A 24,145-nucleotide genomic window follows, 5' to 3' on the forward strand; every position below is an offset into this window, starting at 1 on the left:
GCAATAATTAGAAAATTGTATTTTCTCCCTAGTTGTTCATTAAAGAAAATTTAGTTCATAATGGTGCAGAACGAAGTTTATTTTTATTTAATAACACCACCCCTTGGTGTTGAGAAAGTAGTTAAATAACAGCTTATTTCTTCTAATACTAATTTATAATTTTCCTTGTTTACCACCCTCATGATCTCAGAGTCTAATCAGTAGCGTCCTTAATTTACTGATGAAACTTACTCGTTCAAGGTCACACAACTAGTAGGTGGTATAATCAGTCTCAAACTGATCTGGCACACTGCCATGCTGTTTGTGCCCCCTACCCCATCTTATTTTCTTACCTAAAAGACTGGCCTCTCCCCATCTCTCTCTCTCTCTCTCTCTTTTTTTAAACAAAAGGAAAACCAGACTGTTAGTAACAAAATTACATTCTCTGTGTATGGGAAGAAATTCCATGATATTCTACACTGATCACCTCCATTCCCATCTGACGGATGTAAGCATACACCACCCTCCTGAGAAAGTCATACAAAAACACTTTTAAAATATATGGACAAAGTATTAAATGTGGTTTGTACTTTATTAACTTAAGATCCAAGATGTACAGACAAGGTAAACTTGAAGTTGTATGAAACAATAAATATTTAAACAACAAACATTTTTGCCTTCTTGTGATCCACCAGCTAAGTAAGTTGATGCAGAGCTAATGGCCTGAGCTGTTTGTAGATCAGACCCCCAAACTCCATCCATCCATGTGGCTTAAGAGCCTGAGCAACTCGGAACCCCTGCCCAGTTAGCATCACTCTCCTGTTTTACTGATTGAAACACACCAAAAAAGTAATATACTAATGAGTGAAGAGTTTTATTGATCCAGCAGGCACTTTACAATAAAAATCAGCCCCAGAGTCTGCCTCCCTCCTCTAGGAAGACTATTTCTGTACAAACCCTCAGATTCTTTGAAAATAGAACACCAACCAAGCACTCCCTTTCCAAGCAGCAAAAATTCTACACCTGCCAAAGGCATCCCAACATTCTACATCAGCAGTGCCCAGGAGCACCCACCAGCAGAATGAATCCTCCTCCTCCTCCTCTCTCCAGTATCCAATTGCAGTGGCGGCAATTCTGTTACTCCCAGGCGAAGGAGAATGTCAGATCATGTGCAGGATTCAGAAAAGACAGCAGCAGAACATGGGATTCCCCTCCCCCCCCTCCACCTCAAAAATAAAAAGTATTTTCAACAAATGAATGGTCTGAAATAGATTCATTGTAGTTTTGGGGAAGATGGGCCAGTGTCATTCCATTATTCCTTCTTCCTTGTCCTGGGTCCCCCAAACTCTTCTGGTCTTCTCAATGCAAGTAAATAGTCTTTTTTTAAACAGTTTTTCTTGCTGTGAGAACTCTTATTATGGAACCTAGACCACCCACTGCTAATGCCTATTGGAGTGAGAAAAGGAGACCAATAGTACAGGTTAGATCATTTAGCCACAAACCCCATCACCCTCCCCAATTCATTAACTTCAGTTAACATGAACACATTTCTATAGCACTTGAGGATTGACAGAGCACTTTCTTTTCTTTGCAATACTGTCTCAAGAGGAGAACAAGTCTTAATCCTTTTTTAAAGAAGCACAGTTCCATTAGCCAGGATCACTATTGGGACTCAACCCTTACTTTCCTATTTATAGTATTCTTCCCACTATATCCAACTGCGAAAGTTCTAATCTTTATTAAGCCTTACCTGTCTGAATAAAAAGGTCACCTCACAAAGTTAGTTATGCTTCCCCCCTCCCCCACCATTGTTTGTTTTTAGATAAGAATTTGGATGACCATTCATTGGGGATGTCCTACTCCTACAGGGTTCACCTAAATCAGGGGTTGGCAACTTTCTGCAGGTATGGCTCTTTCTGCAGGAGCCATAAAGTCAATTTTTTTCAGGCGCTGTTACAGGAGTGCGCACTGTGAGCACTGTACGGCTCTCACAAAATTACATTTTAAAAAATGTGGCATTTATGGATCTCACGGCCAAAAAGGTAGCCGACCCCTGACCTAGTTAATAACTGCCCATAATGAGAAGGGATTTCTATGTCCAAAATGGCTTCTGAGTTAAATCTGGGGGTATATCCAGAAATAGTCTGATCTAATTTGCCTGAAAAGATATGTTGGTGTCAGAAGTCTGGCTTTGGAGTCTGGACTATCTCATAGGCAAATGGGAGTCACTGAAGGTTTCTGAGCAAGAGAGTGCCATGATCAGAGCACTATATCTTGAAAGACTGATTACAAAAGATAAAGAATGCTGGGAAGATCTGCTTAGGAGGCTACTCCAACAACCTGGAGGAGTAGTGTCATTTACTGATATCCTCCAGGGGATTTTCCTCAGGACATCATATTGAACTGAATGCACTATAGTAAGAACTTGGGGATGGGGAAGTAAGTTACCTACCTACTGCAACTTTCTATTATGATAGGATAATACTGAGCAGAAATGCTCCATTAATCTTCTGATAAGGAATGCAGAGACCCCTTGTGGGCAGCCACATAAAAACACTTGCAGGCTTCCATGGTAGATAATAATAGTATTGATTCTAGGTTAAAATAAATTTGCCTTGACTCCTTAAAGAGGGAAAAATCAATTTTCAAGCACCCTCCACACAGTGCTGCCTCAACCAACACCACCACCACAACCAAACTCCATTAAGATTTCATGTGCCAAAGCACAGAAAGATCAGACATCTGTTAAGACTCACCAAAGCTATGCCCTTGAGGCCAAGAGGGTATGTGAAAACCTCTGAGCATACATGACTCTTCTTTATAGTGCCAGTCTGAGGACTGTTTGTATATAATTAACTGCTTCACCTAACTGGAATGGTTTTATGGAAACACATTAGATGAGGGGTAGGTGTAGCACACATTCATTAAGTAACAGAAAGAACTATTGCCTATTCCAAACAGGAAAAAAAGCTGGATGCAATAGAGGGTATTATTACAGGTAAACTGCTTACAAAAGTCTCTTTTATGTCTCTCTTCAACCCCGTCCCCATCATTCCAATGGAACCAATGATTTTCCAATTAGCAAACCCAGTGGCCTCTTTTCATTCTAGAACATGTCTGATGGCCTTAGAGCTCAATACCTTATACACATATTGGCTACTTTTCTCCTCTCTTGCTTCAGAGACTATATACCGTATCTCCTCTGGACTGTTCCTGCTCCTGAGCTGTTTTCACTGGTTTTCCAGCTTCTTCCTGCATTACCACCATTGCGTGTAGTTCCCAAATATGTCATTGGTCTTCTTCTCTAGTTACTCTCCCATGGCATTCTCATTCAGGCCATGGTTTCGATGACCATATCTAAGCAAGAGATTCTGAAATCTGCATCCCCCAATCCTGATGTCTCAGTTCCACACCAGCACACTTAGCCATCGAAAAGATATCTCCCCTTAGATGTCCTATGTAGCATCCCAAAAGAAATCTATTCCAGGCTGATCTGATTCTCTTTATCCCTAACCCTCCACCTTGTTTTCCATCCACATAACTGAGTTGTTCATGTTTCCATCATCTTTCCGTTACCGCCAGGTCCTAATTGATTCCAACTCTAAAACTCTCAGTATTTGTTTCTTTCGGTCTATTCTCACTCCCCCACCTAATGCAAGTCCTTATTGTTGTATTACTGTACTATATAATGTACCACATTTACTGTACTACTACAATAGTATCTTTACAAGTCGCTTTGTTCTTCATTCTCACCAATCTATCCTCCAGAAGGTGGCATGAATAACCTTGGTCATAATCTAGTCATGTCACTAATCTACTCAAAAATTTTAATTGGATCCCTACTAGTACCTACAAAATGAAATGCAATCCCCTCTTCATTGACTCTGAAAGTCCTCCATGATCCGGGACGACACTACGCTTCTAGCCTTCTGTCATTTCCACTTTCTTTGCAATCTACACTCTGGTCAAACTGGACTCTGTTCCCTAAACATGTCCTGTGATGTCTTGTCTCAATGCCTTCCTTCCTGTACTATAGGAAATCTCTCCCCCCCTTTTCTTCACTTGTCAAACTTCTATCCAACCTTCAAAAACAAAATCTAGGATCCTAAATACCACTGTCACCTTAAAAGCCTTATTCTTTGAACCACCTTTCCAGGACCTCAGAAAGCACTTTGTTGTATACTTCTCTCAAGTGCTTGTCCAGATACTGATTATTACCATTATCCACGCTGACTCCATCTATCTTCTCTAAACTTGGTATTTTCTGTAACCTCTATCAGTGCCCTACACACAGCAAGTACTTAAAAAATTTTTGTTGTTGTTGACTGGGATGAGCTAGTACATATGAATTCCTTTTGCAGCATCCCCAAGCTGTCTTCAGGCCCCTATCTGAACACCTTCCCTGAGAGTGAGTTCGCTATCAAATAAAGACTCATAGAATGTCAAAGCTGAAAGGAATCATCTGATCCAAGAACTTCATTTTACCAATGAAGGAATCACAGCCCAGAAAGGTACAGTGACTTGCCTCTCATTATATGGCTAATAAAGGGCAAAGCCCGAGTGACCCTAGGTCATCTGATTTCATGCCCATCGATCATTCTGCTCCACTATGCCAACTAGTCTACTTCTAAATGCCTTAAGACTCTCCAGAAATCTGCTTACCCCAAACCGTCCTTCCAAACCCAGACTGACAGGCAAACACACACATACATCCTAATTCTGTACTGTGGAGTCACAAAGAAATCTCAGAGTATCATAGTACTAGAAATAGCAAAGACTATCTCACACAATGAATATCCCAGGCCAGCAACGAGTTGGATACAGGGTTAAATTAGACAATAGATTGACCTGTTTAACTACTTCGAAAGGAAAACTATAACACTGAGCTTAAAAGGAATAGCCCACATGGCAAAGTATTAGGACTCCACCACTTATTCTTGAAATTATCTTCAAAACTGTCACATTGGCCACCTTTTTAAATGAACCAAAGAATACTTGCTATATCCTCACCTCTATAAATAATTCAGTCTGTAAGGGAGCAAGTAAAGGTCCTCACAAATTTTGCTACTATAGGTACTGAAATGCCACACTTTACTGTTAATAGAGCAGGAAGGGCTGCGTGTACCTAAAATACAACCTGACCCAGTGCACAGGTCTCCACGGGCAAAGCTTGCCAGATGTTCCTAGTTGGGGTGTGCTATTCCCATCCCTATATGCCAAAGAGTACATGTTATTCAAAACTTCAAGCCATTTGATCTGCATCTCTCAGGGATACTGTGTGAATTATGAGAAGAAAGCACCTTGTAAATCATTAAGTGCTATAGAAACAAGACATAAAAATCACATTAATATGTATAGCTGTAGTATTTATTATATTGTAACACCTTATTATTGAATGCAACTAAACTCATTAAAGGGAGAGCCTCACTTCAAAAAAAGACGTTCCTGGGAATTTTTCCAGAAGGATTTGAAGAAACAAAATACATTCCCTATCTTCAAGGAGAGTTCTGCTGCTATGTATTTGACCTCGGACAATATCTTCTTTGACCCTTAATTTTCTCACCTGTAAAATACTGCTACTAAAGTCTTCCTCTGATTCCTAATTAAAGCCTGAAGTCTTCTGCTCTTAAAGACAGTGTCCTAGTTCTGGAAGGTCTTATATAAAGTGGGAAATCTTTAAGGAACATACCTAGTGACAGACTAGTTATCTATCATATAAGGTATCCACCCTGCTAAATGAGACAGGCTCATCACTAGAACACTAGCCACAACCATCATAAAAACCATCAACTTGGCCTCAGATACTTCCTAGCTCTTATGACTCTGGGCAAGTCACTCAGCCCCAACTGCCTAGCCTTTACCACTCTTCTGCCTTGGAACAGATATGTAATATTGATTCTAAGCCAGAAGGTATGGGGTTAAAAAAACAAGAATGACCAAAAAACCCACATCTACTAAATCTTGGAGATGGTGGGCCTCAGTGAGGGCTTAGGAAGTACAAAAGCAATAACAAAACACCTTTAAATAGAGCGGAAACAGCAGCTGTGCACCTGGCACTTGCTTTGTAAACGGACCCCTGTGAAGGAAGAAACACATACCTTCTCATGCCACTGAAGTAACACAGCACTGCTATTCTCTGTGGGTTTTTCAAATCCTTTATAAATGTACTTCATTAACAAGTCAATGCCATTTCTGTCTAATGATTGTACAGCCTGCTCTATCTCACTGCTTTTAAAGTTCGTGAGCACTTTCAGCACCACTCCTTGGGCCCGTTCCTGCAAAAACAAAAGAGAAGAGTAGTGAGATCCAAGGGGCCTTTCTAGGGCAAGCAGCAGACATGACAAGGTGACCACACACACAGCAGGCGGGGACTCCATTCTTCTCAGTGTGTTTAGACACGACTCCTTTTTTCTTACAGGATCAGAAGATAATCCTGAGAAACTTATGTCCATCCCTAAAACAATGGAGCAAATGCTTTCACTCTCCCAACACACTGATTAAAAGTAGCAGTCTAGTGCTGGGAATCAGCACTGGATTTGCAAACCAAACCTCCAGGTTGAAGTCCAAAGTCTACCAGCTGCTAGCTATATGACCTTGGCAAATCATTTTGCCTTAGTTTCCTGTCTGTAAAATAACGATAAATCTTGTACTACCTTCCCCACAGAGCTATTGTGAAAATCAAATTAAGTAATAAGCATAAAGTACTTTGTAAACAAGCACTATAGCAGTGTGAACTATCACTGTTATTTATTGAAAGTTAAACACTTCTCAGTATACAGTCTAGATGCAGCCTCAGATTATTTGACTGACAATAACTAAGGCAGAGAAGTAAAATGTACATCTTTACTTTATCAGAAGTCAAAAGAAAGGCAGGCGGTCCCTTTTTGGTTTTCTTGCATTCCTATGTCTTACATGGGGCCCTATGGCTGCATTAATAAGAGCAATCTGATATCCCAATCTATTCTTATCTTTTGGGAGATCACATTGTATATAGTAGTAGCATCTTAGGGATGAAAACTATTCTCAGAAAGCTTTTTTTGGAATAATTGGTATCTAAAAGCATTTTTTATAAAGCTCTTAAAGATATTATTACCCTGCCCATAAGATTGTAAGTGCCATACTGTATGTCATGCACAAAATTATCTAGGTGGCACTCTCATGTCTTAGAAATAGCACTGAACTTGGAGCCAGGAAACCTGGCCTGGCATCTAGTCTCCTCATTAAGCGGGTGTGTGGCATTCAACATGTCACTTTCCCTCTCAGAGCCTTAGCCTCTTCCTTGATCTTTTAAGATCTCTTCCATTGCTAACTCATATGCTCCCTTCACACTACTAGATTAATTTCCCTAGATAACTACCTTCTCTGTTCTCTCACATTTCTAACATCCTACCCTCTTTAAGGCTCTTCTAAGACCAACATCCTGTGCCCTCAGGACCTTTCCCTGATCAACATCCAACCTTTCCAGGTTCCTTCTAGGGCTAGCCAAAATCCAACCACAAGCCCCTCCCAAAGCTGAAATCCTAAAGCTTGAGACTCCTCTCAGTGCCAAAATTCTACATACTGCTCCTGAGGTCCTTTCTAGCACCAACATTTCATGGTCCCTCTAAGCACCAATATTCTATGCCTTAAGTTCCCTGTCCCAGTTCTTAAGGTTTTTTTTGTATCATAGACTCCTTTGGCTGCCTGGTAAAGTCTGTGGCCTCCTCAGGATAATTTTCTTAAATAAATAAATAAATAAAGATACGATAACCAAAGGGCACCAAATATAATGAAATAGTTACAAAAATATTTTTAAAACAATTTACAGCCACAAATTAAGAATCCCTGTTGTATACCCTCAAGTCTCTTCTAACATCAACTATGTTTTTTCCAGTCTGTGCCCTACAATTTTCTTGTCCTTTGCTGATACATAAAAAAATTTTTTCACAACTGACTAAAAGAATCTGTAGTAATGGCAGAAGCTCCACTCTGAAACAAACTTTAACTCTTTGAGCAAACCCACAGAAATTCTTTTTTGAGATGGTGTGTGATGGCCGGGGGGTAGTTTTCAAGTTCCAAGCTATGAAAATATGAACCCCAAACCCCATTTCCAAAATTACTATCCTGTTTACCTTTACTGCTTGATTCTTCGCATTGACGGGAGAGTTTCGTAAAGCTGCATGAAATGCTCTGAGCATGTCACCTGTGCATGACTGCCAGTCAAGGATCACTCGGATGGGACAGAATAGTTAATGTTTTTTGTTTGATTTAATCCTGTAGGGCCAAATTTATTACCTCCTTTGAGCCTGTTTCTTCATTTGTGAAAAACACCTAGAAACAATACTAGCTGACTTCTTTCCAGTGCTGTTGTGAGGAAAGTGATTTGTAAGTCTTAAGTGCTATAAAAAGAACTACTTATTCAGAAAAAATAATTACTTATTTATTCACCCTTAGTCTCCCTGCCTACAAATTTGTATCTCAGATAATTTAATTTCATCAACAAAATAATTTTATTTCCAAAGTAAGCATACATACTTATATTCAAAGAGGCTTTTTCAGTCAAACTCTCATAGAAATGAAGATTAAACTATAAACTTTCATTGTCTTCCTCCAAGCCTAGCCTGAACCGGTGAAATCCCAAAGCACTGATTAATATTTCAAAATTAATCTAGTGAATAGTTCATAGCAGATCAGAACCTTCCTGCTCCCAAACTCAATTACAGTATTCCATACACATACATTGTTCTGGATTCAGAACAAAGTACATTAGAAGAAATTTAGGTTACATTCCCAAAGGTAATACTTATTTCTAGCTACATTACATTTGCTAGTCTTAATTTCTTACTTTAAAACATGGTGTGGCCTTTAAGAAATCCAAATATAGACCAAGTACATACATAATTTCTGCTCAGTCAAGTCCCTCCATGGCTCAAACCAATGAAACTTCAAAATTAATGAATTCTCTGAGGTAGATGTATAAAGCAGTCTTCCTAAATCTAATGAAGCAGCACTTGAATTTTTATACAACTCTCTGCTTAACTGAAGACACTCAAAAACTCCCTTCAAACAACTATTTATCTGCTCTTTAGGCAGATCACCAAACACACTAGATAAGAAGAGCAAGATGGGACAGTGGGGGGAGAGAGGAGGGAAGGCTGATCTGGAGTCAGAACAGAAACTAGTTCAAAGCCTGATTCTGTCAACTTGCAAATGAGGAATGATTGCTGGCTTTGAGGATGTCTAAGCTAAGAGAAAACTTAGGAGGGACACAATGGCTATTTAGAAGTACTTGAAGAATCGTCATAGAAGGATTAGACTTGTTCTGTATGTGGGAAGGGAAGGAGTAATGGTTTTAACAGAAGAGAAACCTTCCTCAAAATTAAAGCTGTCAACAAATGAGTTGGCCTGCAACAAGGTTTTCAAGCAAGGCTCACATATTCTAGAGGTATTAATTAGTGTTATGACCTCTGGCATCCCTTCCAACTGAAATTCTGAGATGTCTTATGGACATTCTTCTCTGGGTCTCTTTCCTTGTCTATAAAATGAAGGAGTTGGATTAGAATCCTTTCCCAGTTCTAATATGCTATGAGTATGTTAAACTTATTTTTGTCTAATTTTCCCCTCCATAATTCTCCATCCTTCCACCCCCAACATATCCCCCTCCCCTGTGTTATCTCTTCTATCAAAATGATCAATAACTCCTCTTGTTTAAATTATACTTTATTGTAAATGAGTTTTAGCTAGGGCATATCTTAAAGGCATTTGAATAAATCTTATTACAGGTAAAGGTATTTCCCAACTCAAAATTATTTTCATGCCTATGGCTAGATGATCTAGTTAGCACTGTGGTCTAGTAGGGAAAACATCTGGGTCAGAAAATCTGGGTTCTATTCCAGTTACCACTTACTGTTTTTGTTACTTTGGGCAAATTATCTGCCATTTCAGAGTCTTAGTTCCTCACGTATAAAATGTGAGGAGTGGACAGAAGAGATATAGAGCAGGGTGGCAGGGTCAAAAAGAATACAACAATGTAATTAAAGTCCCTATGTGGGGCTAAGAAATCTTAAGGCAAATACAATGTTAAGTGTTAATGCCTTACCATCAAATTTTTTTTTTTAACCCTTATACTTCGGTGTATTGTCTCATAGGTGGAAGAGTGGTAAGGGTGGGCAATGGGGGTCAAGTGACTTGCCCAGGGTCACACAGGTGGGAAGTGGCTGAGGCCGGGTTTGAACCTAGGACCTCCCGTCTCTAGGCCTGACTCTCACTCCACTGAGCTACCCAGCTGCCCCCTTACCATCAAATTTAAAGGACACATCCATATTTTCTGTTAACTGGTAAACTAACTTTTTCAGAGGCTTTGATGTGGAATGTATGACTTGTCAATAACATCTGACATTTAAAGTCATGTAAGGTTTACAAAGCACTTTAGGTACATTGTCTCATTTAAGCCTTTAAAAAACCCTGTGAGGTAGATACTATAGTTAATATCCTCATTTTATAGATAAGGAAAGCAGCTCAAAAAGGTTAAATAGCTTGCCCATAGCTACTCAGTTAAGTGTCAGGGAATGTTGTCTGAACCCAAGTTTTCTTGACTCTAAATACAACATTTTCCCCATTGTTGAGCTGACACAAGAAAGCAAAATGTATCAAGAACTTTTCTCAAAAATAAAAAAATACAAGTCATATCTAACTCTAAGTCTATACTGTTTTGACACTCATTTATTCTCTTTATGCTTTAAACATCATGGAATTCAATCAAACATGTGAATTTTCAAGCTTGTATCTCTAATATGACAGCAGCTGATGGTCTACAAAGATCAAATGAGATATCTGTAGTACGCATTAATGTTAGGTATTGTTATTTTAAGAAAAGGAAGTCTGGAGGTCAAACTACTTTTGCTTGAGTCCCACATCTTCCATTTATTGGTCATGTGACCTTGAGCAAATCACTTCACTCTTCTGAATTTCAGTTTTCTTTACTATGTAAAACATGTATAAGCAGTCCCTAGCTCCCTACCTTAAACACACAGAGTAATAAGTGTAAGAGGAAAGAAATATTAAAATACCATTAGTATTTTATAATGCAAGGCAGTAAGTATGGAATACAAGCTATCCCATAAGGAATAATATATAAGGAATATGTAAGGAATAATTCCACATAAGGAATAAGCTAATATTACCTATGTGATCTTAAGCAAGCTTCCTAAGTTTTCTGAGCCTCGGCTTTCTCATTTATAAAATACTGGTTTGGGGGTAGATTAGATCCGGTTCCCTTCCAGTTCTAAATACTTTGTTGCTAAGGATGGAACAGTGATAAGAGTATCAAGCTAGAATGCCACTTCAGCCCCTTACTATTAGTGTGACTCTAGGTTAACTTAGTGTCTCTGGGTCTGTTTGCACAACTATAGATGAGACAGTTAGTACACAAGGACTCTTCTAGGTGTAAATCTACATATGATCTTAGGATGTCTAATACAAAGAAATTTGGAAAGAATCCTGAAGTCACTTTTTTACTACACTGGGCCTGAAGTTCCAAGTGTGAAATCCAGGCCTTTTGAGGTGATTTGAACAGGGTGAAGGATACACTATCAGAGTTCTCTGGCCCCTCCCCAAGGCAGACTGAGCCAGGTGCTGCCAGAAAGCCTATTCCTTGGTCCCCTGAACTCACCCCTTTCTCATTTTTTTTGACCTACAACTCTGATTTCCTCAGTAACTAACTGTTCCAAAGCAGATCAGCAACAGTTCTACAATTTACAGTTGTAAGGATGTTGCTTGGGGACCTTAAGGAATTAAGTAACTTGCCCAGGGTCCTAATGCCATTATGGATCAGAGGCAGGACTTCAATCCAGATCATCCTGACTCCTAGGTTAGCTCTATCCACTACACTAAACAAGTTCACTCTACCTCAGGCAAGAAGTCTGCAATAGGTCCCTTTTCTCTCCAGCTTCTCTAACCAAAACACTCCCCAAGTCCCTGAATTATCTAATGTTTAGTTGGTATTTAATGTCATACTATTATATTCCCCTGCCTCATTCCTGATTCATTCCAGAATGTACTATAATGTCTGCTATCATGTCTATAGTTCCTGTCAATGATTAAAAAAAAACAAAACTTTACTTTGTTTTAAAATCAATACTAGGTATTATTAGTTCTAAGGGAGAATGGTAAGGGCTAGGCAACTGGGGTTAAGTGACTTGCCCAGAGTCACATAGCCAGCAAGTGTCTGAAGCCACATTTGAACCCAGGACCTCCCAATTCCAGGCTGGCTTTCTTCCACTGGGCTACCCAGCTGCAATTTGTTATATCTATGTTAATACAGGTATAACTCTACCTATATTATGTGTTTGCAAAGGTTCAAAACATTCAAATTATTTTATGTTCAGTCATTAGACCTCATATCCGATCTGTACTGATGGTTACAAAGTCTCTGTAACAACCAAACAATCATTTGACTATTCGTTTCCTCTCACTGCTGGTTTCAAGCCAAAGCTGAATGACTCCTTATCAAGGATGTTGTTGAAGGGATTCTTATTACCATAAGGATCAGACTATTTGGCCTCTAAGGTCCCTTCTAACTCCTACATCATGTATTCTACACCACAACCTTGCTAAAGGTCTAATCCAATAGAAAAAAAAAAACCCAATAGAAAAGCTTTTTTCAGGTGATAGTTAATAACCTTCACTTCTGCCTCCACTCTACTGATATGATAGCAGAGCTCTAGCTGGTACAAGGATTTGAATACAGTCTTTTAAGTTCCCATTTCTAAGAATGTTTCTATTCAGACTAAAAAAGCAAAAAATTTTAAGTATTCATTAGAATATAGGGTAATACCCAAAGTAGCATAATTTAATACAAATTTAACATAAACTCTGTTGAACTTAGAAACCAGAGTCTGCTTTAAACCCGTGCTCCTCCACGCCTAACTCCCTAAGATTAAACTTTAAGACACTACTCTCTGGGTTTGTTAGCTTCACTGCAAAATGAAGACATGTGATTAGACTACTGGTTTTCAAAGTGTGGTCTGAGGACCCCAAGAAGTTTCCAAGGCTCTTCTAGAGGGTCAAAACTATTTTCATGATATTAACTAATATATTATTTATCTACTAAAATACTTTTTTCCCAACCAGATAGTTGTGACTTGATTTTCTTCCTACTTAAACCAAAACAACGTAACAGATCAAATGCATAAGGAGAATTCAGTTGTCTTCTTTTAAACTACACATTAAAGAGATTTGCAAAAATATATAAAATAACGCCATTCTTCTCACTATTTTTTTTTCCTTTTGGAAAAATATATTTACATGCAGTAACTTGCTTACTATTACTTTACATAAACAAATATTTTTTAAATCATCAGTTTTAATTTCTAACATGGTAAATATCAATACCTAAAACCCACAGAAACAAACTCTTTGGGATCCTTAATAATGTTTAAGAGTTACAAGGTAGGGTTGGGGGGCATCTCAGTGGGTCAGTGAATTGAGAGCCAGGCCTAGAGATACAAGGTCCTAGGTTCAAATCTTGCCTCAAACACTTCCTAGCTATATTGATTTATATTAATATAAATTATTAATACTATATATTAATCGCAGTATTGATTCTAAGATGGAAGATAAGGGTAAAAAAAAATTATAAAGGGTTCCTGAGCCAAAACAGACTCTGCTAGCTCAAAAATCATATAATTTCCTATGATTTAGAGTTTCATTTGAGGAATGCAGGCTATATTCCAATATATATTAGCCAAATTTTACAGAAATTTGAGAACTTAAATGACTTGTCCAAGGTCACAAAGACAATAAGAAGCAGAAATGGAATTCTAATACAGATCTTTTTACTTCAAGTTCAGAGTTCTTTTTACTACATTATATCTCAAAATTCTTTAAAGGGAAAAGCATATACAATTAGAATTAAAGATAGCATGGCACAGTAGATAAGGAACTCACCTTGAAGACAAGACCTGACTCTTAGGGGTGCTCTGTGACCCTGGGCAAGTCACTTGACCTCTTAGGGCTAAAGGCAACTTTCTAAGACACTAAGTGGCAGAGAAGGTGTAGCCAATGGAGTGAATGTCTTGACAATTGCCTACACTAGTGAGATCATAGGCCCTGTCTCTATGTTAATAATACAAACTACAAGTCATATTCATGTTCTTAGCAAGTCAGATTTAATGAAGGCAATGTACGATCAAGCTATAGACAGACCAAAGGAGAAATACATATGCAGAAATGCCCTCCCAGAATTGTTGTAAACTTTAGACATAAAAATGGGAGCTACAACAGGGTGTCAAATTTCCCCTACCTGAGACTGCTCCCAGAAGTAATCCCTATTTTCTGGGATGGGGTCAACCAATTAAAGGATCCTTGGGTAAATGAAGGATGCAAGGTACAAATGTCAAACTATTATATTGAAAGTTGTACCAGATAGACATGGCTGACTGTAACCATCATTATATGATGAATATTCTTTTTGGAATCATGAATAGCTGGACACAATGAGATAACCCTCCTGTTTATATAAAGATTTTTGTTTCTATCATCAGAAATAAGACCATTTCCAGAGTTTAAGGACCCTATTTCTGGCCTTTATGAAAAGCTGCCTTATTTAAAAAAAACAAAACAAAAAAAAACAACTGCTAAAACTGTTTCTTCCAACCTCAGAGGGAAACAATATGGAGAAAAGATATGCCAAACAGAACACTAAAAGTAAAAGATAGCTGTTGAAATTGCAAAAATGTACTAACAGAAAATGAGATGAAGCTATTTTTGGAAACCAAACATTATAGGCAATAGATAAAAAGTATTTCTGGGGAAATGAGGATGAAAGCCACAATTTAAGGTAATGAAAATAAGCACTTGCTCTTCAAGCTTTCCTTTCTATTTCCAGGCAGGGGCAAAATCTCAAATCTATGGGGCTATCTTCTCTTCTAAAACTGCTCCCCCCTCACTTCCCCTCCCCCACTACACACCTATTTTTAACAAGGCTCGATCCGTGTCACAGCAAGAGGGTATGAAGCATGGTTAATGAATGCAGATCTGTATCCGGGACTGCTCTGACCCCATCTATTACTCAGCACTGGATCACCTTGGGCACTCCCCAGGCTGAGGCGGAGAAGGGCTCCATTTCCTGCCCCATTTCCCCCCACATTTCCACTCTGAAGGGTGGGGTAGGCACACGGTTAAAGACATCCATCCCTTCTATTTCTAAACTGGTAAAACCAACCTCTCCACATTTTTCCAAACTTGGCCCATCCCTCCAGCCCTCACACCTGTATTAGTATTCGGTCCTTGGCCGGTGGGATGGGAAATCATGGCTTAAGAGAATCCAGAGTCCCAACCCTTCGGGAACAAGTTCCCAGAGACTTCCAATCTCTTTACCCCAAGGGATGTAAATTACCGGAAAGGGGGGGAAAAGGGGTGCTGACCACCTGACGGGAGGGTTCTCGAGTAAACCATCCCTAGCTTTAGCGGACTCTACAATGTATGGGATAAGCTAAATCTGCACGAAAGAATTACAAGGAGAGGAAGAGGGGACTCGCAGAACCGTAGAACCTAAGGGATGGAGTTGGGTGGCTTAGGGTGTCCGAAACGGGGGGCGGCCTTGGAAGGCTTTGAGGGGTGACTGGGGTCGGAGGGGTCGCTGGCTGAGGGTGGAGCTTAGTTATTTAAAGACGGACATCCTTTACCTTCCGGGGTCCCTCTTCCCTTTCCCCTCCTCCTGTGTACACCACTGTACCCCATCTCTCCTTCGTTCCCTCTCCTCGTCCATGCAACCCCTCCTCCTCTCCCTCCCCAGGGCCCGCGCGGGTGGCGGAAGGATATTGCCGCAGCAGACTGTCCACCTCCCCAGGGTCCGGGTCCGAGTCTGGGCCCGGCTCTGCTACCGCGGCGGCCGCTGCTTCTTCTTGCTCGTCGACAAACTTGTTCTCGTCGAACTCGTCGATGTCCACCTTACGGAAGCGCGAGGACAGCGTGTTCCGGGCCATGGTGGCGGCTGCCTCCGCCTTCCGCCCCGCGCAGCGCTGGGAGAGAGCGAGAGAGACAGAGCAACGAGAACCCGCAGGGACGGCGCTCGGAGCCCGGCAACGGCCCCGGCAACGGTCCGGGAGACGACTCCGCGCCGCGCGCCGCGCCGCGACGCACGCCCGTTTCCGGCAAGTACCGGAAGCGGATATGGATCCGTCGAAGGGGCGGGACCTGCGGGGCGGGGCTGGACTGGGGAGGCAAGGAGGCTGCTTTTCTTTCGCGAGGCTGGCCCCAGGTTCTTTCCCCCAGGTTCTTTCTCCCAGGTGGAGACGGTGGCGGCGGCGGTGCTGGGATGGGGTGAGGGGTGTGAGGGGCGAGGTGGTGAATTATCATTGTAAACTGATGTCCTTATTGTGCGTGCTTCACGAATTACGGAGCACTTTCTCCATCTCCGAGGAAGTACGAAAGGATTCCCTTCTGCAGATGAGTAACCCGAGGCCTAGAAAAGGAACCTGGAGCATCTCTGAGGTCCCTTCCAGATTTAGTAGTATGAAAATTTGTAGTGATTTTGCCCAACTAGCAGAGGAAGTCTGTCAGTCAGCAAACATGGATTAAGTGCTTTCTATGCACCAGGTACTGTGCCAAGGCAAAAAAAAAAAAAAAAAAAAAAAAAAAAAAAGTCCTCTGCTCAAGAAGCTGCCTTTTGGGGAAGACAACAGCCAAACAATTATGAAAAATAACATAAAGAGGGTAAATTGGAGATAATCCCATAGGGAAGGCACTACTAGGAGGGAGGTGAGGAAAGGGCTTCCTGCAGAAGGGCAAGACTTCAATCATTCCTTAAGCATTTATTTATTAGGCACTTTGCTAAATACTGGGGATATAAATAAGAGGCAAAATGCAGCCTTTGTTCTGAAGGAGTTTACAATGGACCTGAAATAAGGAGAAGCCACGAAGTAGAGTTGAAGAGAGAGAATTCTTGACTTGGGAGTCAGTTCTCCCCTTCAATCAGAGGGATCCCAGAGGCAGTGGGTCCATGCGGTTCCATTGCCAAGGCTAATATTATCTTGAAGGATAATGAGATGCCTGATGGAATCTGACTGCTAAGAGATTTATAAATAATCTCTTTTGATGGATCATTTGATTAGAACTCCATGAGGCAAGCACTTTGCCTTGCCTTCAACACTAATGAATCAGATCACTATATATAGAGAGATAGATAAATAGATAGTTAGATAGTACCAGTCCAATAAATGAACCTTACAGAAGGCCAGAAGTGCTGGAAGAAGAGAAATGGCCTGCTCAAGGTCATGTAGGATTTAGAGATGGTTGAGACCTTAGAGATTACCTAGTCAAAAATTCCCTTCTAATGAGGACTAAGAAACTGAGGCCCAGTGAAACAAAAGGCTTGCCCAATGAAAGACCAAAGTTAATAATCTAGTAACTGGAAAAGTAGAGATATAAAACCTGGTCCTTGGACTCCAAATCCAGTTCCCTTTTTGACTAACAAGTAGATCCAGCTTAGAATCTTAAGTTTTCTACTTCCCTGGAGGATCTTTTCCATCAGTCCATACAACAGCTCAGCCTGCCAGGAGGCAAAATTGAAATTCAGGTCATAATCATCTAGTAATATTACAAGATGTGTGGGAGGCAAAAAGAAATTAATACAAGAGAGTTGGGAGAAGGGTAGGACTATGTGAGTAACACCTGAGAAATATTATAAAAGCCCCCAAATCCCCACTTGATCTGACCCAAAGGTATCAACAACTGACTTTTCTTCTTTTATGTTCCAGGAAGGCTATGGGTAGCTTGGCCTACCTGTGTTGTAGTGTTAGGAAGAAAGTATTTTGGGAATCTTAAAATGTTATAGAGCTACATTACTGTTGTTGGATTCACTTTCCATTCCCCAGCTCCAAAAAGCACATTAAGCAATTCATATCTCAGGGGCTAGGGATTGACATCCTCGGTAGAAGGAACAGTTATTATTGTCACTTGACATTCATGAAGCGCCCACAGCCTGCTGGGTACTGTACCAGATACAGAAACAATCCCTGCCCTTACCTCTGTTGCTTAGCATCAACTGGTAACTACATATTAGAGATGTTAATTGCTGACAGGTTCTGTATGTGAACTAGATATAACCAAACAATTTCCAGGAATGAAGCATTATCAAAAGATCATTTCTAGTAAGGAATTTAGACACTTTAAATCCAATCCCTTCATTTCAGAGAGGAGAAAACTGGGACTCAGAGAAAGAAGTGACTTGCCCAATTTTATATTGGGAGAAAGGAGTGAAGCTGGCATTCTAAATCAGGTTCCAGACATAGGGTGATGCTGTAAGAGGATACAGCCAGAGAGTTTCAAAAAACATGCTTTATCTTTTCCACATCTCTAAATAGTGGGTTTGGGAGAAAAAAGGAAAGACCAAGATCTTTCCAATTCCTTGAACTTTGGCCCTTCTCCTACTAAAATTAGTCTAGTTAAAGCAAATATTGTTACACCAAACAGTTATGTATGATAAACTTTATAGTTACAAGGAGGCATTATAATGGAATGGATAGAACACTGAACTGAGAGTCAGAAATCCTGGATTTTATCCTCAACAATTTTGTTGGCTTGAAGCTTTCTGGGAGATTTCAAAAAACTGAGATTTGAATTCATTTATTATCATTTACTCAACCTGTTTTTTCCTCTTCAAAAATAAAGGGATAAGTTGTAAAGGGTCTCTAAAGTTCTTCCCAGTTCTAACATTCTGTGTTCTAATATCCATATCCTGTGAGCCTTTCCATCCCTAATATTTATTCAATGGCTTAACATTCTGTATTTTAATGTTCCTTAATTCCACACATATTGTCTAGTTCATATCTTGAAATCCTGGTTTGCCTACTTGCTGTTTGCATGATCATTGCCCATTTAGCTTCCCTGGCCTTCAGTTTCTACATCTATAAAAAGGTAATTAGACTAGATTATTTCTAAGATTCTTTCCAGCTTTAAATTTGATGCTATTGTACTATTATTTCTTGTGAGCCTCACTAGTAAGGTAGACAGCTATCCTTGTTCCCCTAAATGAATCAGTCAGCAAACACTTATTAAGTACCTACTGTGTTTCAGGCACTGTGCTAAGCTCTGGAAATACAGACAAAAATGAAACAGTCCCTATCCTCAAGGAGCTACATTCTAATGGGGGAGACAACATGTACATATGTAAGTTTCTCTATATAAGTATATATGTATATGTGCACAAATATTTAAATACAAAATGAATACAAGGTCATTATGGGTGATGGTGCCTTAGCTACTGTTGAGATCCATCAATGATTCCATGTAAAAAGTAGGTGTGAACTAATCTTGAAGGGATTTTGAAAAGTGTGTGGGCTGTTGCAGGCCTGTATTTCAGGCAGGGAGACTAGAAATGAATAATTCTTAGACCAGTAAGACTAGACTGCAAGGTGTGTTCAGGTCAGGAATATGTAGAGTTACTGGAAAGGCAGGATTGATTGACCAGAAGTAAAAAACAGACTGTATATTATGGTGATTTTTTTAAATCGATCTTGATCTTTTGTCTTAGTCTCAGTTCTAAAACAAAAGAGTGCTAAAGCCGAGGCAATGGGGTTAAGTGACCTGCTCAGGGTCTAACAGTGAGGTGGTGTCTGAGGTCAAATTTGAACTTGGGTCCTCCTGCCCCCAGGCCTGGTGCTCCACCTGCTGTGCCACTATGTTATGTTCCAAAGTGAGATCCAAGTTGTTCAAAGAAATTCGATGATGGGGGGTGGGGAACCAAAGAGGACTCCCTGGAGAAAGCTCCTAAACTGGGACTAAAAAAATGTCAGCAGCTCTACCGCAGCCCAGGCGTTAACTGTGGGTGGGTGTGCCTTCCTGCGGCCTGGTCCCTCCCTCCTTCTGCTCCCTCCTCTTTTTCTGGTCGGACCGTACCATTTTCCGCACATATCACTCTCCCTCCCCCGTAATTTGGTGTGCTTTGGTCGCGCCCATAACCCGGTAGTAGTTCCCGGGGTCAGCCCCACCCCTTTCCTCTTTCTCTTTGGATCCGGTGGTGGTGTGTTGGATCTGCGATCATGGTGAGCTCTGCGGTAGGAATCCGTCGCCATCCTCGGGCCCTGGAGCTCCCCGGCCCGCGCCACACCGAGTTCCCTCCTGCCCAGACCTCCAGGCTCCAGTGGTGGGAGGTGGAGGCTCTGGAGCCGCGGGCCGGGGATCCGCAGGCGCCTGACGAGCCTTCAGCTGCGGCATCGGGGCTCTTTGGCCTCTGCGCCGGTTCCGGTCACGGGGTGGATGGCAGGAAAGGAAGAACGAGCGACTGGGCTCGTTCTGGGAACCGGTGGCTGCCACTGACGGCCTCCTGGGGGTTCGGGGGTTAGGTTGCGGCTTGGTCTAGGCCTTGTTTCCCTACTCGGAAAAAAGGAGGGGCGGGTAGCTCGACCCGGGCCCTGATGGCCCCTTCCGCTCTGACATATCTCGGTCAAGGAACGAGAGTGGGGAGATTCTCGCGGCAAGGTGCCGGCCGCAGCCTACGGGAAGCTTCTACAAACTAAGGGATTTGACCAAGCATAGCGCAAGTAAGAGGCAGAGCCAGAACCAGAACTCACATTCAAGGCTGTGTTAATGTTGGGCCGTGCTGCCTCTAACCTTTACGTGATCATGCCCATTTTTATGCCCGGTTAGTAATTACGTAGTCCTTTCCTGCTAACGTGTTCTTGCCCTTTTGGGGAAACCCGAGTTGTGTTCTTTATTTTGATGGAGCCATGAATTTGGGCTGAGGAGACCCAAGTCCAAAGCATGATTGCAGCATTAATTAATTTAGCTTATATGACAAATGGAGGGAGATCTTGGGTTTCATCTGTATGTAAAATAGGAATGGAAAAGAAGTGAGATTATTCCTGTTGCATTCCTATTTTGTAGCTTTATGGTGGGATAACCACAAACGACAGATAATATGAAGTGAGGCCTCTCTTTTCCCCAGTAAATGTAATCACTTACCCCTAATTGTGAGTCTAATGCTTTTCTTCAAACCTTTTAGTCTGATCCCCTCAGAGAGCTGCTTAAAATTCCTACCTCTTCTACTTCTGGCATTAGGCAAAAATCAAGGCCAGGGATCTTCGAGGGAAGAAGAAGGAGGAGCTACTCAAACAATTGGATGACTTAAAAGTGGAACTTTCCCAATTGAGAGTGGCCAAGGTTACTGGAGGAGCTGCATCCAAGCTATCTAAGATGTGAGTATCTTCCATTCCTAAAGAAACAGTGCTGTTGATTGATGTAGTGTGCTAGTTTTCCAGTTTTCAAAGTACGCTTTGGAAACTCTAGCTTGTGACCTGAATTATGGAATATAAGTTGTTAGAGCTGGAAAGGGCCTCTAGAACATAGTCTTTTTAGAGTGCATTGGAGTAAACCTGTGGTTGAATCTTGCTTTTGCCACTAGATCACTTGGCCCATTTAGGGCTTTCGTTTTCCTTCAAATAAAGAGGTTTAAATGATCTTTAGATGCTGTCCTCTAAAATCTGATGAACAGGTTGAGAAATCTGTTCTTTATTGGCTTCAGCCACTAAAAAGCTATGTGCCCTGAGCAAAACCATTTCTACTCTGGGTTTCAATTTCTTCCACTACATTGACCTGGTTTCTTCCAACCCTTTTCCATGTTCTGCTGTCTGTGTTTTAGGTTCTAACAGTTCATGTTTCTATGATTGGCACTTACTATGTAAAATTACATTCCGCCAACAAATAATTGAGCACTTATTGAGGTAGGTTGCTGGCAGCTGAAAGTATGTAGGATGCACCATGATCCTGTTTTTCCTTTCCTCCTAAACTGAAATCTTTTTTACAGCCGAGTGGTCCGGAAATCTATTGCCCGAGTCCTGACTGTCATCAACCAGACACAGAAAGAGAACCTCAGGAAATTCTATAAGGTAAGTTGAGTTTTGAGAAGTTTAGTCTATCTTGTGGTTAAAATCGACTTGAAATGCAAGACACACACCCAGCACTGCTCTGACTTACAGAGGAAGTGTGAATTTGATCTTGCTACAGAATTCTCCTTCTGGAAAGCATATGAACTGTGTTTTTATTACTCAGTGGGCTTTCCAGAAGGTACATTTTGCATTTTTTTTCCAGTCCTTTGCCTAAGGGACTTGAAAAAGCTTTTAGAAAAAGGAAAGTGAGGAGTCATGGGTGCTTATGAAACCTTGTTTCCTGCCAGTTTGCTAGATAAGACTACTAGGTAAGTAGGTAATACCAAGGAAGCAAGTTTTGGTAACAGTAAGAAAAATGGGATAAACTCCCACATGTAATAAATTCCCTATGATGGGGTGTTTTCTTTAAAAACCCTTACCTTTCTTAGGATCAATGCTATATATGTTGGTTCCAAGGCAGAAGAATGGTAAAGGGTTAGGCAATGGAGATTAAGTGACTTGCCCAGGGTCACACAACTAGGAAGTATCTCAGGCCATATTTAAACCTAGGACCTCCTGTCTTCAGGCCTGAGTTAACTGAGTTACCTGGCTGCCCCCAAAGACTGGTCATTTTTGCACCATAGCTGGGGCACTGTCGGAAGACAGATCCAGCTCAATCCGTACCTGAAGAACAGGTGGTTCTTTGGCCTCTTCTTGAACATATTTAGTCAGTCTTCTCCCTTATATCTAGTCTATAATCAAATTAACTTGAGTAAATGTTTATTAATTGCCTCAAGCATCTGACTTAGCCAAAGTAACATAAATTTTCAATGACAGAGCCAGAAAGTGAACCCAGGTCCTTGACTAAAATCAGCATCCTTGCTACTGCTTAAATGGGTAGAAGGCTTGGAGTATCTGGATGGACAACAGTTGCCCAGTTGTTCAATTTGGCCAAAATGAGCATGAAATAATAGGAAATTAGTCTGGAGCCACATTGTGGAAGGTCCTAAATGATAAGTTGTGGAATTTGAAGTAACCGATAGCTACTGAAGATTCTTGAGTGTGCCATGGGAACATGATTTTGTCAGATGCATGGAAGATGGATCAAGGAGAGGTGTTGGAAGCCTGATGGCAGTGGGAGTAGGAAGGATATCAATATGTGATTACAGTAATAAAATGAACTGAATTTCGCAACTAACTGGTTGGCTAGGGAGGGAGGGAAGGGATTAAGGGGAGAGGAATGAGCTAGGGTTTGTTATTGAGACTACAAACCTTTGAACTTGGTACCCTTAGCATAATTTGGGGGTAGGTTCTTTTGAGACCACGCAGAAGAGATTAATTTCATCTTCACAATATCCTTTTGTCATTTCAAGCAAATATTTATGTTGTTATTTATGTCTTCATCTCTTTAAGCCAGTCATTGGATCTGACTAGTCCCATGTGGGCGTTCTCTAGTTTTAACATTCTTCCTAAAATAATGTACATTACATTGGGTTTGGCTAAGACAGACATCTGTAGGGGTTGTTTGGTTTTTGTTTTGACTGCCATGTTATACCATTGATTTATGAAGCTCCCAGTCCCATCAGATAAATGTGGGAGCTAGAAGAGAAAGAGCTTCTAGGATGAGGTTTTTTGGTTAAGCTTCTTAGATGTGGAATGGGCACATTAAAGGAATGGCCCAGTCCAATGTGCTTGGCAGAAGCCCTGGTGTTAAGAGGAAAAGCTGAATTAGGGGACCCTTTACTCTTGCTTTCTGTTAGACCCTAACCTCTGGCTCTAGTTAGCTATATGAACTCAGGTCACTTCTAGGCCCCTTTTCTCTAATCTGACTAGAGTCAGAGGACCTGGGTTCAAATTCTCTATCTGCCTATCAAGGGCTTTGACTAGTTGACCTCTTCAAGCCAGCATGCCTTTGTTTAACTCTTGGTTCTGCTACTAGGACCTGGATCTCATTTGCAAAACAGATTTTACATTAGACCTTCTATTGTTCTTATAGTTCTGGTCACCTAATTTTGGAGTCTATCTTCTCATTGTTTTATGTGTTGATGGCTTGTGGGTACCTTCAGAGGCTCATGTCTTATTTTCTCAAAAACACAGGGCAAGAAATACAAGCCTCTGGACCTTCGGCCCAAGAAGACCCGTGCCATGCGCCGCAGGCTAAATAAGCATGAGGAAAGCCTGAAGACCAAAAAACAGCAGAGGAAGGAACGCCTGTACCCTCTTCGGAAATTTGCTGTTAAAGCCTAATTTGTTAAGGTTCTCAATAAAAAGACAAATTCTTATAACCTGTGTGTAGTACTAAGGAAGACTGATAATGAATC

At 40.9% G+C, this 24,145-nt stretch overlaps 2 protein-coding genes across 3 annotated transcripts; one reads left to right on the forward strand and one right to left on the reverse strand.

Annotated features, from left to right (window-relative positions):
• Nucleotides 1–552: 552 nt before the first annotated feature.
• ARPC5L (actin related protein 2/3 complex subunit 5 like) lies at nt 553–16,094 on the reverse strand. 2 transcript variants are annotated; one of them, XM_044664247.1, is made up of 5 exons: nt 15,784–16,094; nt 14,389–14,392; nt 8,091–8,171; nt 6,078–6,254; nt 553–1,425 (listed from the first exon to the last, which is right to left on the reverse strand). In XM_044664247.1, exons 1-5 carry the CDS (start codon nt 15,942–15,944, stop codon nt 1,363–1,365), a joined length of 486 nt encoding a protein of 161 aa, XP_044520182.1. In that variant the 5' UTR covers nt 15,945–16,094; the 3' UTR covers nt 553–1,362. The 2 variants fall into 2 exon arrangements, with proteins under 2 accessions (XP_044520182.1, XP_044520181.1); XM_044664246.1 differs by lacking the exon at nt 14,389–14,392 and having other exon boundaries at nt 8,091–8,163; nt 15,781–16,094.
• Nucleotides 16,095–19,944: 3,850 nt separating this feature from the next.
• RPL35 (ribosomal protein L35) lies at nt 19,945–24,109 on the forward strand. Its single transcript, XM_044661479.1, has 4 exons — nt 19,945–20,003; nt 21,019–21,155; nt 21,764–21,845; nt 23,922–24,109. Exons 1-4 carry the CDS (start codon nt 20,001–20,003, stop codon nt 24,069–24,071), a joined length of 372 nt encoding a protein of 123 aa, XP_044517414.1. The 5' UTR covers nt 19,945–20,000; the 3' UTR covers nt 24,072–24,109.
• The last annotated feature ends 36 nt before the right edge of the window (nt 24,110–24,145 follow it).

Source organism: Gracilinanus agilis, chromosome 2 (assembly GCF_016433145.1).
Source record: "Gracilinanus agilis isolate LMUSP501 chromosome 2, AgileGrace, whole genome shotgun sequence".
Classification (NCBI taxonomy): Eukaryota; Metazoa; Chordata; class Mammalia; order Didelphimorphia; family Didelphidae; genus Gracilinanus; species Gracilinanus agilis.

Coding starts and splice junctions, on each gene's coding strand:
- ARPC5L (XM_044664247.1), bottom strand. CDS start 15,944: ATGGCCCGGAACACGCTGTCCTCGCGCTTCCGTAAGGTGGACATCGAC. Junction 6,255..8,090: donor CGAAGAATCAAGCAGTAAAG/GTAAACAGGATA, acceptor TTGTTTTTGCAG/GAACGGGCCCAAGGAGTGGT. Junction 1,426..6,077: donor TACTTCAGTGGCATGAGAAG/GTATGTGTTTCT, acceptor TCACTCCAATAG/GCATTAGCAGTGGGTGGTCT.
- RPL35 (XM_044661479.1), top strand. Junction 21,156..21,763: donor GCATCCAAGCTATCTAAGAT/GTGAGTATCTTC, acceptor TCTTTTTTACAG/CCGAGTGGTCCGGAAATCTA. Junction 21,846..23,921: donor ACCTCAGGAAATTCTATAAG/GTAAGTTGAGTT, acceptor TCAAAAACACAG/GGCAAGAAATACAAGCCTCT.